General features: G+C 36.7%; 1 protein-coding gene across 4 annotated transcripts in view; it reads left to right on the forward strand.

The window, feature by feature from the left end:
- The first annotated feature begins 14,677 nt into the window (after positions 1-14,677).
- The window catches only part of LOC150091466 (glutamate receptor ionotropic, kainate 2-like), a 65,645-nt gene continuing 65,206 nt past the window's right edge, over positions 14,678-15,116 (forward strand). For all 4 annotated transcript variants that reach the window (XM_090375694.1, XM_090375684.1, XM_090375702.1 and 1 more), the window contains exon 1: positions 14,678-15,053. In XM_090375694.1, coding sequence (XP_090231820.1) covers positions 14,960-15,053 — 94 coding nt within the window. In that variant the 5' untranslated portion in view covers positions 14,678-14,959. The remainder of the gene's footprint in view (positions 15,054-15,116) is intronic.

Below are 15,116 nucleotides of genomic sequence, written 5' to 3' on the forward strand. Positions count from 1 at the left end.
ATTAGATGGAAATAGTTGATTCTGTTTTCACGCTTTGCTATACGTTGTGTCCGTAATAGATGGAAAGTCCTTGGACAGATCTGATAAACACGAATCACGTGACTACATTTGCATCCTAACCAGCTATCAGTGCTCTCCAATGTACACGCCTTTCACTTTGTAGATTGCTCGGTTTAGTTTTTAATCGTGGCACGTTTCCATGGAAACTGGCATCAACTAAGAGTTATCGCTGAAGGATTTCATATTCCCCAACTGGGTTACGTCCATTGGAGATGTGAGGAGGGAAGATCGTCGTTTTGCTGGAAACAGTCCTCGTCAGGCCACGTTACGTGAACTGTGGTAATTTGTCTGCCAAATTAGTAGGTCTGTTTGGTCTCCAAAGGGAAATCCGAGAATTTTTGGTTTCTGAAGGCCAAATATAGTACATATAATATATGGTTTTGCAACTAAATTCTCTGCAATATCTAACAAGATTTATTATTTTGTATAAAACGAATGTTAAAACAAATTTCTTTACGAAAAAGAAATATTTGATTGCTTCGGAAATTTCTCCACTTGCATACATCATTTGTAGTATGCAAAACATCCAGGCTGAATCTTGAAGGAAATAAAATTAGCAAAAAAGAAAAACACTGGGAGGACCAGGGCGTAAGGAGAAACAAACATAAGCAGTCATCTTCTCTGTGAAGAAAAAAAATTGTTAACTATTTCTCTTTCAGATAACAAAAAGCCTTCGGGAGTTACACCAAGGAATCACAGATATACGCAGAAGTCAGCCCTAAAATATTATTTACTCAAATTAAGAAGGCAAGTATCCTCCAAATAACAATCAATGGAGAATTTGTTAATAGGGTTCCCCACCATAAAGATCTAGCCTTCATAATTTCATACATGGAGGAGTATTTATCCAGTTGATACCTATAGAGCAGTTATATGGTCATCTGACCAACCTTAAGAAGATTCAGAAGATTTTGACAGCAGAGTACGCACAAACCGAACACAAACGAGATCGTTGTTGCACATTACCTTCAACCGTATGCTCTGGAAACATAAATTAGAATTAATAAAGCTAGGTACCTTTGCAAAACTTAATAATGGACAAATTGATGCATCAAACCTAAGCATATGGCAATTAACGGAGAATCAGATGTCCAGAGAAGAAATAATAAAGAAAATTGGCCTGAAATTAGTGGAATGAGTGCTCTAGAGAGAAAGTTCAATGCAAATGCAGTTGGTTTAGTAAACCAGCTTAAGGTAAGTTTAAGAAAATTTAATGAGGACGAAGGGATATACTTAAAGAAAGAAACAAACAGAGTTATGGAATGAAATCTGCGAGAATTTAGATACCCATAATGAACACCAGGAAGATGTGACCTCAGGAAAGGTGTTATGAAGTTACAAAAGAGAGCTGAAGTGGCCTCGATGTTCGTCAAGTCTTATCTGCGAGGCATCAAAAATAAAATAAATTGAATACTAAGTTTGAAGGACTTCCAAAGGTCTAAAAAAAGATAAATCAATAATTGGAAATCTTGGAAAAGGAAAGAACTCTCTAAATGAACTGACAATATTAATTTAATAATGAAAAAGATAAATAATTTAAGTTTTAATTCTGATATTATAATGGTTTATATGTTAAGCTGTAACGTTTTATGCTTTAAAGTTTTAATCCTGAGTGAGATTACGTCCAATAATCCCTTTATTTAGGCGGCCAAAAAGGTGATAGTGTGAAAGGGAGAAGTCTGGAACTGTATGGCTATTGAGAAAGAAGTTCGAAGCGAAGTTTTTGAATCATTTCAACGGTTGTCTTGCTGTTGAAGAACACCTTTTGACAGCAAACTTCTGAGTTTACTGCGAATAGCTTGTTTAAGTTTCTCTTCCAACATGGGACAGTACCTTGCACTATTGGTAGACTTTTGACAGTCTTATTGTCCAAGGTTCGGGTAAAAAAAGAAACAGCAATCCATCCATTTTCTTGAATAAGGGCATCGATTCTTTTCTCCAAACTGTGCTAATATTCTTCTGTGAATCTAGGTGGGTTTGATTCAAAATCCCATCTCAGGTATAATGACCTTGGGAGCGTGTTAGTTTTATAAACAAATTGCCTCTATATTTTGATGTACCGTGTGTATATATTGTAGTTTGTCATATGGGTCGATATTTTTTTGCCGAACAATCGTTTAGAATCTTACAGAATGGCCGTAGACAGATATTTCTCCTTGACTTTTTTCTCCATTTCACATTTAAAGATATTATATCGACATTACTTTCAAAAATTGGTTAAGTAAACGCCAGAGTGATAATGAAGATCCAATGATCCAAAGACTATCCTGGAATGGATACCTCCTGGAAGAAGGAGAAGAGGAAGACCTAGAAGGACATGGATGAATGGAGTACGGTAGTGCATGACAGCCCGAGGTTTAACTGACCAAGACACCTTGAATCGCACTTAATGGGGGGAAAAATTCCTACCAAAAAGTGACTTGTAGGCTGAGGAAGTCCATTGTAAATGGAGACACTCCTGTTGAAGAAAAAGAAGATCCAATGAAACTAAGTTCAGTTTGTCTACTTTAAATGAAAGTTATTTCAGCATGATTATCCTGAAATACGTGGTAAAACAAGAAAACCCAATCTTATTTATTCTTTTTAATCACCTTGTAGCTAAGACGAATATTTTAATAGAATTTTAACGATTTTTCTTTCTGTAAATAGTGATTGGTTTATTTAGTTTCGATTGTAAGCGAGATTCATCACTTAATGGAATTCTATCATGTATACCAGAACAATGAATGGTATTGCAATATTAGCGATTTAGAAGGTAACCTTACTATGTATACTGCCTTTGTTAACAGTCTTTCTTTCTCCTCTCATGGAATCCAACCTTCTTGGCCATCTATCTTTAAAGTGCCACGATCATCAAAAGCAAATATTTGCAAAGAGAATAACTGAGCGAGAGTGTCTCAGTCAATAACCTCCAGCGTGTTTCTGATTATACTCTAAGAGGAAGTCATTTTATCTAATGATAGGCATTCGTATTTTATGACAACTCAGATGGTTCTTTGCTTAAATGTAGAACTCACTAAATATCTCTCATATTCGCGACAGTGGCATTACATTTGCCATCTGCAAAAAACAAGCTTTTAGAACAGTCCATGGACCGGAAACACCCGATAACGAAATGCGAATGGAAAAACTGGATTTAAACAGCAGCAGCGTTATTTATTTATTTTTTTCATGACACTCTAAAATGCTATTCTCTGTCCTTTCCTATTCACATTTGGTAAAACGCACATAACTCGAATGTTACAGAAATAACGCTTTGTCATCCCAAATTTCGTGTTTTTCTTCCAAGATTCCGGAACAATATTTTGAAAATTCGCCCCGCGTGAGTATTGAAGGGAAGCCGAAAATGCTGAAGCAACTCATCGATCACTTCTTTGTCACGAAGCAATCCTTTGCTTCCTTTCCAAGTGCACTTTCAACGGCTTACGTTTGGAAATAACAACAAAGAGAGCATAAAAAGAAAAGAAATTCGATTCAGACATCGAGGAATAACTGTTAACCCATAAAAAACTCAAAGGCTTTCAGATTAATCCGTCACTTTATGTAAAACGCATCGTGACAACAAGAGATGAAATGATTTCTGGAAGTATAATTCTTATAAGTCCATCTTAAGCCTCGCTTTTCCTCTCGGAACGTATTAAAAATTAATAGATCGTTAAAACAATAGATGCTAAAGAAATTATTGGAGAACGAGCACGTCCACAAGGTCTATACAATGAGATATTTGTGATATTATGTTACAGTTAAATATACAACCATCATATTAATAAGCAGAAAATTTCCCATCATTATCTGGAAGTCAAGAGAGCATCAAGAGTAAGAAGAGTAGTTTCCGAATTTATCTTAATGAGAATACTGGGATTTCTGCGGGATTTTTAAAGTTTGGTTTTATTATAACTGGTACTTTGGCACCAAATAAAATCGGTATTATTTCATAAAAACTAATATTTAGATTATTTTTTATATAATAAACTGAAAAATTAAATTATTTCTTATTTTATTAAGGCGATTTGTTATTAAATAATAATATTAAATTAAATTCAATGTTTTAGTTTAACACCATTTTATTTTATCAAGCAGCGTTCCTAAGATGCAAATTCCGCCATTATCGTTTGGTTTTATTTGTTAAAATTGTTATTTGAGAAAAAATAACAAAATAGATGAAAAAGCGCATGCGCTGTGTAAGTTAGCTTCCGGGTATTAGCGGCCATTTTGAAATACCTCATTTCGAATCACCTCATTTGAATTTATTGAGAAATGATTGTTCCCCAGTTCCCCAGAAGACTTTTTTGTAAGATACCATCCTCCCCACTAGACCTGAGCAAATCTGTCGACTTCAAACCTCTTACCAAAAAGATATGGGCTAATTTTGAACCTCGAAAACCTTCCTCTCCAAGACACACACCATTTATGGCACTGTTCACACAAAGCAAACATCTGTCATGATATTAATAATCTTTCCCAGTTTATTTAACTGTCTTTCTTTCCAAATTCTAAGTAAACGCATGAAGAGAGGAAGAAGACAGACCAGCGCGTGCGTTTACGTATGTCATCAATCATTTCGCATGCCCATACCGATACAGAAGATTAGAAATGTGTGAAAAGATACACACGCCGTCTCCCAGAGAAACATTTCAGTAACTACTACTCCTTTCGTTCGCTCGTTTCTATTAGAAACGGGCGAATCTTTCCAATTTATCGATATTATTTAGAATGCACGTTGGTAAAGCCGATATTTAGAAACTCAGTACTCCTGTTAGCACGAATCCAATGTTCAAACCTTTGAATCTTGATTTCCACATTACCTTAATCTTGTTTGCTCTTTATTTCTGCAGTGAACGAACCACATATGATTAATGTTTGCTTCTAAACCTCAATTTCTTCGTGCATCCAAGAAGATATTTATTTCCTGTTGAAGACCTTTTCCATTAAACAGTTTAATATCATAATTTGACACTCTGGTTTATGCGAATACCATTCTGAGAAGCAAAAGGTTGGTTAAAACTGCCCGTGTTGTGTGCCTAGAACCAACTGAGGGCAAATTCCATTTCAAAAGCTGTAGATGGCCAGTGAGGTATGGTAATCTGAACCAGCGTTGCCATTTATATAAATTTATCTTAAAAATTAATCAATCATATTTATTATAAGTAACAGATACAATAAAACGTACCATCACAAGGGGATGTATATATATCCCCATGCGAGCTTTATTAGATTGAAAAATTGTCGCGATCAACCTCTATTTCTCATTTAATAAATTGGTAATAGAAATTGTCAATAATCAAAGGTTTCTTTTCTGAATTCTAATTAATAATATGAAAAATTATACATTTTAATTTTTTTTTTTATTCAGAACTATATTTCTTAAAAATACGTCACAATCTACATCCTACTGATTATATTTGAGGAGGTTCTGTAAGAAAAGTAACTTAAAATATATTTTAAAAAGGTAAATAATAATAATAACAATATTTAAATTTTTTATTTTTGAACGCAAACTGAAAATAATAAAGGCAGAGTTTGAAACTTAAGAAGGCTATTTAAAAATAAAAAGGTGTTTAACTAAATTTGCAATTATTAAGAAATAATCAAAATAAATTAAGTAATAGAATTTAAAAATATAAATATAAATTTTATTATTTAGTTTTTTATATATAATAATCTGAAATTACTGATTTTATCTTGAGAATTTTTTTTCTTAGAAAGAATTAGAAATAGAAAGAAGACGCCAATGATTATATTTACTGTTTAATACAAACTTTCTTTTCTTTTACTATTTTGTTCCCTTCCCATTATTTCTTTCAAATTTTATTATTTATCGAAGCAGTTGAGACTGCCAAAAATAGAAAATGTTTAGGTTTCATTGTGTAATCATTGAAGCCATTAATTTAGAACGGATTTGTTTTTTTGGTCTGAGGACAGCCATTGTTCGGTTAATGCAGCTATTTTTATTCTACACACACTTTACATATTAGTACGTATTTCAGGCCCAACTAGCTTCATCTCTCCAACACTGCTTCCATTGTAAGCTAAGTGCATGCTAGCAGCAATTACTGAGACAAAAAAACGTCTAATTCTTAAATCTAAACATTAGTATGACAGCAAGCGCCACCTCTCCAAGATTATGGGAAGTTCGATCCGCCATTTTAAAACAAGATGTCTGTATGCGCCATTTTGAACATAGTTACAGCACGACTCGATCAAAATTTCCTATACAGATGGGGGCATTTTTAGACTATTCTGCAAGAGATACTTTTATTTTGAGCTGTCATTTTAAAAATAAATTGGAAATAGAAAGAAGACGCCAATGATTATATTTAACAACTTCTTGTAGAATTCCAGCTTTGGATATTCATCTGTTGCGCACGATATCTGGCTTTTTAATCCACTTTTATCTCTCTCATTTAACATAAACAATAATAATACAACAAAGATACTACTTCTTATTCTCCCTTCCTGTTTATAACTCCCCACAGAAGTAGTAATCAACGATATTTCTAAAAAATCCGCCCATGTTTTCTTATTAGAGTCCTGTAATATATAATTCACCAAAATCCTTGAATTATTCAAAACAATACCGCGGCTGTTCGATAAATTTCAAACACGGAAAGAAACTGGAGCTGTGACGTCATTTGCCCACAGTTTTGTCCTTTGGAAGTTGCGATACATGCCATTAGGTATTTTATATCTATTTGTTTGCGCAATTTAAATAAGCTAAAATATAGTTATTGGGAAAACCACCGGATTGTCTACATCCAGCGTTGAGGGTCACAAATACACACCAGAACAGGCACGTCAACCTAAATAGATCCGTCTCTTACGTTATTGACTTTTCGATTTGTACACGTCACCAAATTTGATGACATACTTCAATAACAAAGCAATAAAACTTTATGGACGTAAGTGCGGTTTCTGCTTTAGAATAAGCTTCGATTCTATTCCTTGAGTTTGTATCGTATCCATATGAAATGTCTTATTGTTCCAAAGGTCACAAGACTTCAATATTTCAGTGCTGGCTGTTTCGTAAAGCATAACTCTCTTCGAGGAACTTGAAAACTTCAGACGGCACCAATAAACCATATTGTGAGTTAAGCGAAGCAGATTTTTTGTAACGAACTGTTGGGTTATGAAGTAGATTTATATACATCGAATAAGATCTTCAGGAAATCTATTTTCATTTTAATGTCTCCAAACAAACGAAGTAGAGTGTCAATTCTGGGGGTTTATTTTATTAGTATCTGATAAAAATCGTATATTGGTAGTCTGCAATAACAAATATGGCGCCTGGAAGATTTTAAGATGAAACAAAAATTCTCCTCTCTCTCCTGAGGAGAAAATGGGAGTAATTAGCCTAAAATCGATTGGTGAATTGCTAATACACAACCAATCGAAATGCATAAATATTCAGTTCGGTGATTATGCTAAATTCAACCTTCTCTTTATCTAAAGATAGATTTAAGCTTTTCACTCTAATGTTTGATTAATTTTCGAAGTTTACAACCAAACGTCTAATACCAAGATGGCGGCTGAAAACTTACAGCCGCCATCTTGGTAAGCCTACAAATGAATTAAAACACACCGTATGCACCTCTGAAGACCACATTTTTAAGCTGTTCCTCACTGGGATAATGTCTTAACGGATTCAGTCCTCCTTCTTTGCACCTTTTCAAGCACTTCCAAATTTTTCTTTAGAACAGGTGTAATATTTAAATGAAATAATTACTTAAAATGGCGATTGGTGATGAAAATATTCGTACAGGAGCTTGGTTCTGTTGTTTTAATAAAGGATGAAGACAGATAGAAGGTATCTGAGAGGAAATGGCCAATAATCTGATCTTTGGCTGCTCCACAGCAACGAACCTGCAACGAATAATGGCTGATCACAAGGATGGTCAGCCATTATTAATTCTTACAAAACTTTGGTTGCCTCATTAAACTAAGACAAACCGCACGCTGATCATCAATGATGGATTTAACTTGAATGATTAGTCCGAAGAACTATATAACCTTCGCAAATAAGTAGTTTACTAGCTCGTGCGTTTTAAATCTGTGGAATTAATTTTTGTGTATAGAATTACAACGTTGTTACTAAAAATCGATTAGTTTCTCCCGGAAAAATCTGATAACAAAGTCAGGAGATGAAATATCGTAAGTAAACGACGTCTCGTCAGGATTTTAATTAAGCATCGTCTGCTTTATGTTCCATCTTTAATTAGATCCCCTACTGCAGAGAGAGAGAGAGAGAGAGAGAGAGAGAGAGAGAGAGAGAGAGAGAGACAAGATAATGGATTTTCCTGCAGTCACCCACATCCACCGCCAATCTGACAATCGCTTCATTCTAAAAGCAGACGATTATTTGGAACTTGTTTTTGTGCCAAAAGATTAAAAAAGTTTCCTGAAATGCCTCGATGTTCGATGAATCTTCTGGCATGAAGATCAAGAAAAATAAAATCTGGAAGTTACTTGAGTGTTGGTTGCATATTACGAGAAACGTTTACCACTAGGTAGCGCGCTTACATCGGATTAAATCGCTGACGAAGGCAGGTCAGTGGTAAATAAGTACACCGAATGATTCTGGAAAGTCAGACGGATAACATTTCTGGACACAAAGGCGACGGTGTGTTCAGACAATGAGCGGAATAATAACCACCACTTCTAGTGTCGCCAAGGTGGGAGAAAATAGACTGCACAGTTGAATTTTGTGGGGAAACTGTGACAAGGGCCGGCACAGAGCTCAACTGAGTAACGTAAATTCAGTAGAACATCCTTTTTTGTCTTTTGTGCACCTGACGAAGGGAACAATGCGAACTCCGAAACGTCAATTCTATTATGAATTCGATTTTAGTGGGAAATGAATTAAAAAAAAAAAAGAGAGTGACAGTTTTACATTTACCCCTTCCCTCACTCCGAAGTCTAACGATTCTTTACTGACGAACAAACTGTATTTTCTCCATTCTTTCTCTCCCCTTTTTATTCGCTCTCCCACACGAGCGGTATCACAGGTGGTTCTCGCTCTTCTTATAAAAGTAATCTTAAGGAAAGGCAAGGATGATATAGCAGCACGTGTTTGTTACGATTGCAGCCTCATCTGTTCTCAAGTTTCTATTATTTCTTCTCCTCAACCGCACCATTATGCCGTTCCGTGCTTTTCGTTTCGAAACTCGGCGAAGACTTCCCAAGAATTTCCGAAGAAATTTCTCTTGGGATTTGTGTAACTCTGGCGTTCTTCCCTCCCCCACCCATCCCCCTTTTAAATCTCCTCCGAGCGAGACTCGCTGCTAGAAATCCTAGCTGGGCGAGGGGATGTAATATTAGTTTCCCTTAAACGTTGTTCGTGTGTGTACACGACTTCATTCCCAGACAGGCATTTGCTGCATCCGCGTATAATGGACCAATGAGGAAAGGCACTTTTATGTGCTGTTTCATTCTTTCTATCAATTACTGGGAACACCTTGGCTTTCAAGTTTAGCCTGCATTCTTATGTAACGAATGAGACCTCCATCACATTATTACGCCACACAGAGTACAGCGGCAGTTTGACACGATTGTCGCTCGCGCGGCTTGCTCTCTCGTTCCATTTCGTAGCTGACTACGGCATCTCTTTCTTTTGACCCTGGTCTGTTAGTCCGTAACTTTTGAAAACTTTGCTAAATACTTAACGGAAGATTAGAGAAGGAAGAAAACAATTACGTCGCATTAATATCCAGAAGGTTTTCGAGTCCTAAGATAAGAAGCGTTCAGTAAAGTCTGGATATTCTCACTTATTCTTAAAGATGGTCTGAACTCGCCTGTAAGCATCCGCGAAGACGAAGAAGAAGAAGGCAAACAGATGGGAATCAAGAATGCAGCTGAGTGATTGGAGTACGCGAACAAGACTTTTCGAAATCCCTTTTGTCGAGGCAAACTTACGTGTGCCGACTTTTATATCTCTGGCGTAGCTACACGCACGTGAAGATACCGAATGCTGAAAAGGCCCGGACTGCCGATCTGAAAGCTGGCAAACAAAAGCTGACAAGTAGGGGTCAAGTAGACGCAGCGTTCATATCGGATCGGATCGAACTTTACCTTCTCCAACCGACTCTTGAGAGCATCGTATCCCGCTTTTAATCAGTCAGCGCGTGTTGACTTGTGAGGTGAAGCGGCGTGCCGGAAGCTACATTACTGCGGAATGTAGTGTGGTCGCTGTCGTTGTGGACACGCCGATCCGCCGCAGAAGAGCAGGATGTGACCTGGCACGTGACTCGGAATGCTCGATAACAAAAGGACAAAACTTCTAACTGGGATGGATGTCAAAGATTGTATTCCGAGTTATTTAAGATGGGAAGGAACTGAAACCACCCGCGCGTATTCAATTTCTCTCACAAATCGCTTCTTGGATGTCGATCCGGAAGCGAGGAGTGGAATGGAAGCCTATTAGCTCTTCCTTTATCTTTGCAAGTCACATGACATTTGACTATTAAAGCATCCATTTGTGAACAACATAACTGAACTGTTAGTCTTCAATTTCCAATTTTTCAAACAGATATTCGCACGTAACGCGTTTATTCTTCGCTGTCCCCACGCAGTTAATTTGAAAGATTTGTTGCCGCTTACCAAAGAAGTAAAATTGAAATCCCATGTCATTTGAATGGCAACCAAACAAGGGATCTAACTTACGTGTGTCTTAATTATCCCACAGTTTCCGAGTTGAGGCAAAAACCAGTGAACTGTGATACTTGCTGTATTCATTGCTGTGAAAGAGAGGTTTAGGCCATAAAAACTAATTTCTCGCCCCATTGACTACTTTGTTAACATCATTCTCACGTGCCATATGATAGTGCCCATCACTTTTCCACTCTGTTCTAGTTCTTTTCAGATAATAATTTACCTTTTCTTTTTTTTTTTTTCTGTTCCTTCAAGAAAAAGAAATCTTACGATAATCCCCCCTTGTCCACTTTGGCACATAACTCCAGAACACAACAACGTCTTGTTTAAAGATATACCCAACTGGAGAGCCATCTAGTCTATGATACTGGATGTGAGAAACAATACCATTATTCTCATAGACTATTTTTGAATTATTTTGGCTTTCCGATCTAATAAATAAAATCTCTCAATTGCGCCAGATTGAAAACTTCGGACTCCAGTGGGACATTCCAAGATTTGTTTGCTCTCTATTTTAATATCAAACCGATTTCATCCTTCAAGTTCCTAATTCTACAAAATCGCTCCATCGTTATGTCGTCTAAGATCTTTCAAGACTTGTTTCCACTTCATCAATCAACCTTGTCGTAAATGACATCTGTACAAAGTTGATTGAAAACAGAAAAAAAATGGAGAATGAGAGTTTAGCCTGGCGCAGAGTACTTCCACTATTGCGAAGTTATTCCATTGTTTCAGTAGAAACCAAAAAGATGTTCAAAAGAAAAGATGCTCTCGCTGGTATCACAGTGACGTTTGAATAATCGCTTAGCTTTCTGATTTTACTCATTCTCGAAAAGAATCATGTAAGGAACGATGTTTCCTTATTTATCCAGAAAATCTGACCATAACAGCAGCATCCTCTCTTCCCTGTTAATCTCAAATGCACTCCGAGAATTCACCAGGTTGGCCAAACTCTGTAAGAGCATGTTTTCTAAAACGTTTTCCACTCCAGCAAAACTAACATGACTATTAATCAATACAGGACAGGCCATTATAAAGGGTAAAGGAATAGGAGCAGAATATGATCTTAAAAAGAAGAAATAATAAAGTTAAAAGTCGTCTTTCCATTACTGTGAAATCCATCAGAGTGATGAAGATGTTTGTTGTATCTCTACAGCGATGAAGGCTTCTCTGGAGGTTGCGTTGTCCTGTCTATGATGTCGAGCGTACATACGTAGGCGGAATCCAGTCTGGCTGGTGCCATTCGGGCATCCAAATATTCGTCAGTTGTTCAAAAAAACGGTTCAAGAAGTTTCTAAGAAAAAACCAAAAGAAAATATAACGTATTATTTCTTTAAATCTTGCGTGCATCACCTGTGAATGTCCGAGTCCTTGAAAATGAGAGCCAACAAGAAAATAATATTAAGATGTATTACATTTGAATATTAGAACTGTTTTCATTTTTAAAAATAATTACGAAAATTTCTATCCTAGTGGAAAGGAAAATTTCTTTCATCTCTTGGTGTTCTCCGCAAAGTACAACTGCTTCAAGTTCAGCTGCGACAGGCGAGTAATCCTGTTTCAGCCAGCTATACATGCATAATGAGTTAAGAAAGTCAGAAGATGACAAGATGAAATATTTATCAGCAATATCTTGATTTAGCAGCACGTAGAGGAACTTTGTTAGTGCCTCTTTCAACACGTTCACCGAGGATAACGCAGAATACTTGATTTATCATTAATAATTAAACAGAAATAACAGCGTTGGAATCCATGAAAAATTCAAGAAAATAAGCAGCAAACATGTATCGATTCTAAGACAGCACATCACAGAAATACCACAATTCTCTCATATATTTTGACTCTATATTTCAGACATTGAGTCTTAAATTTGAGTTTCCCTCTATTGTTTAATTGTACCTTTTCCAGGTGGTCAAACACACGAGACATCTTTTAAGAGCATCCATGAGAAGAAAACACACTTAGTTGTCTGTGGCCCAGCATGTTTTTAGCATCTCTCATCAAGCCCGAGATTGAAAACTAAAATGCGTGTCCTGAATTCAATTACAACATCGAAATCATTTTGGAAACCATTGAGAATAAACTCGTAGTGCTGCACGTTGCTTTTAATCTTCTATCGGAATTGCAGATGCTAGTTAACAGACTCCTACGCTGTGTGTTTGAAGAGGCATTTAAATAAATCCAATTTACACGAGCTGAACGAGATTTTGTTAAGGCAACGTGTGGGAAAATTCTTTATTCCAAGTGATGAATTAGTTTGAGGTATATACCATCTTTCTCATGGTACTCGGGCACAAATACCTGGGATATTTCAGATATATCTTGAAAAACATTTTAACAACAAACAAGAGCTAGATTGTTACTTTCAAATCTGGAAAAATACAGCGAACAGATCACAAAATTCAAACTCGAATGATTAATTTCTCCGAGCAGAGAAAGAGATGTCCGTTGGGAAATATTCAAAAGAATCTCTTCTAAAATCCAAATAATATTTCACAAGAACGAGTAGGTTATCGAAGAACAGTTGGGGCTAATAGAACGCGGACTGAAATCAGTAGAAATAATAAATTTATTATATGCACGCGCAAAATATGTAGAACACATTTATGACATTCGAATAAGCAAAACTCAGTTATATTAATTAGCCCTTGCCTTCACAAAAGAACAATTGTCCGAGAACATTCCTCAAAAATAAAATTATCACTCTTAAAAATAATAAACATCCAGTTTTCTGACAAAACCCTTTTTTATTTAAATTTTCGCTTTATGTGTGCATTCTGGTATCATCTGTAAAGAACTGGAACTAGCCATTTTTGCATCCTTTATTAAGATCGAATGTTTCATCCTTTTTACGTAGAAGAAGGAAAAATAACTCCAATCATTTTGTCAATTGTCACCAATGTCTTGACACACCAGTATCTGTGGAGTGACACTGGAATCTCTGTTCCAATTTTCATTTAAACTAGTGCTTTCCACAATTTCAGCAAAAAATCCTGGAGCCAATGGTATCCGATCGGAAATGACGCAAATTTGATAGAATTTAACTTATATAAAAAGCATCCAGTTATACTAAGTTCTAAACTGTACTCACTATGACTTTTAAATTAAATAGATATGTACAATTAGTAATAATATTCGCACGTAAACATGCTGTGACGAATTAAATTTTATGAAATTATTTTTCATAAAATTAATTTAATTGAAATTAATCTAAAAAAAACCAGACACAGAGTAAGTTGCAATCTCCCTGCAAGGCATGTGAGTTACCCAGGAATGCGACCTTTACAGGGGTAAGTCTATTGGAGCTTGATAGCTGGTTTCTATGTGTACTGTAAATAAAATAATGTACAGCTACGTATTTATATCCTCACAGGTGTTGAATATTGAACAAAATAAGCTATCAAATTCGGCGCACTTTCTGTCAGGATTTTTTTCCTTCAAAATCAATTTACAGGTCATACTTTACAGGAAAAACAAAATCTATTGGTTTCTTCGAACGTTGTTACTTGACTCCATTTTAACTTCACTCTTCTGATGAGAGTAGCATTGTCCTATAAACAAATGCAGAGATTTTAAAAATGAGAATAAATCTAATTCTCTTCGATAGCTTCTGACAGTTTTATGTGGCCTGATTAGGAGAAGTGCGAGGCAATCTGAAACTAACGCAATTATAAGACAGTAAAGGGAAACTCGTTTTCGATTTTCATTTCGCCTCATGCACTTTAACCCCCCGACCCCATTCCCGGTGTCAACTGTAATAGCTTTCTCTCTCTCTCAGTGAGCTGTCATAAACTTCTACACCCTGGGCTTCTCGGGGTGATATTATAGAATCACCTGTTCGTACCATTGTGCGAACCTGTCACTGCCGTAATTTCAGCGTTTGCACAACCCCAGCGCCCTCCTGCGTCGCAGCCGCAACACAGCGAAGTGTCGGCGGCAGTTCCGCCGTCAGATGTTTCTCGACTGCCAGAGCGTTGCAGCGTGCACGGAGCCATGCCGGTGGTGCCACGAAACGTGCTGTTATCTACAGGGCGATACGAACCTTCATCGCTTTGGAGAATGTCGGCAGGTAGCGTCCGTAACTGTCACTGCAGCTGTAAAGTTTCAGGTGGTCCCGCTACAGTTTTAATCGCGCCGTCTGCACTGAGTTTCCGCCTCTGACTGTGACAGTGGGAGGGAATTTTGTGAGATGCTCTCCGTCATGTTGCCGCTGCTCCTCTGTTAGTTGAAGGGCCTGTTAGTGGCAGCCAGAGCTATGTCTTCAGGTACCTGCCTTGCATTGGGATACCTAGTTCTTCAGTTGCTCGTAATGAAACTGTCCCCCGCGTTACCATCCGTCGTTAGAGTGGGTAAGTCGTTCAGTTGTTTTGTCAAGTTGTAAGTCTCGAAGTATGAAGACTGAAGTATCAGTT

Source organism: Mastigoproctus giganteus, chromosome 1, assembly GCF_048544385.1.
Source record: "Mastigoproctus giganteus isolate SK-2022 chromosome 1, ASM4854438v1, whole genome shotgun sequence".
In the NCBI taxonomy this organism is placed as follows: Eukaryota; Metazoa; Arthropoda; class Arachnida; order Uropygi; family Thelyphonidae; genus Mastigoproctus; species Mastigoproctus giganteus.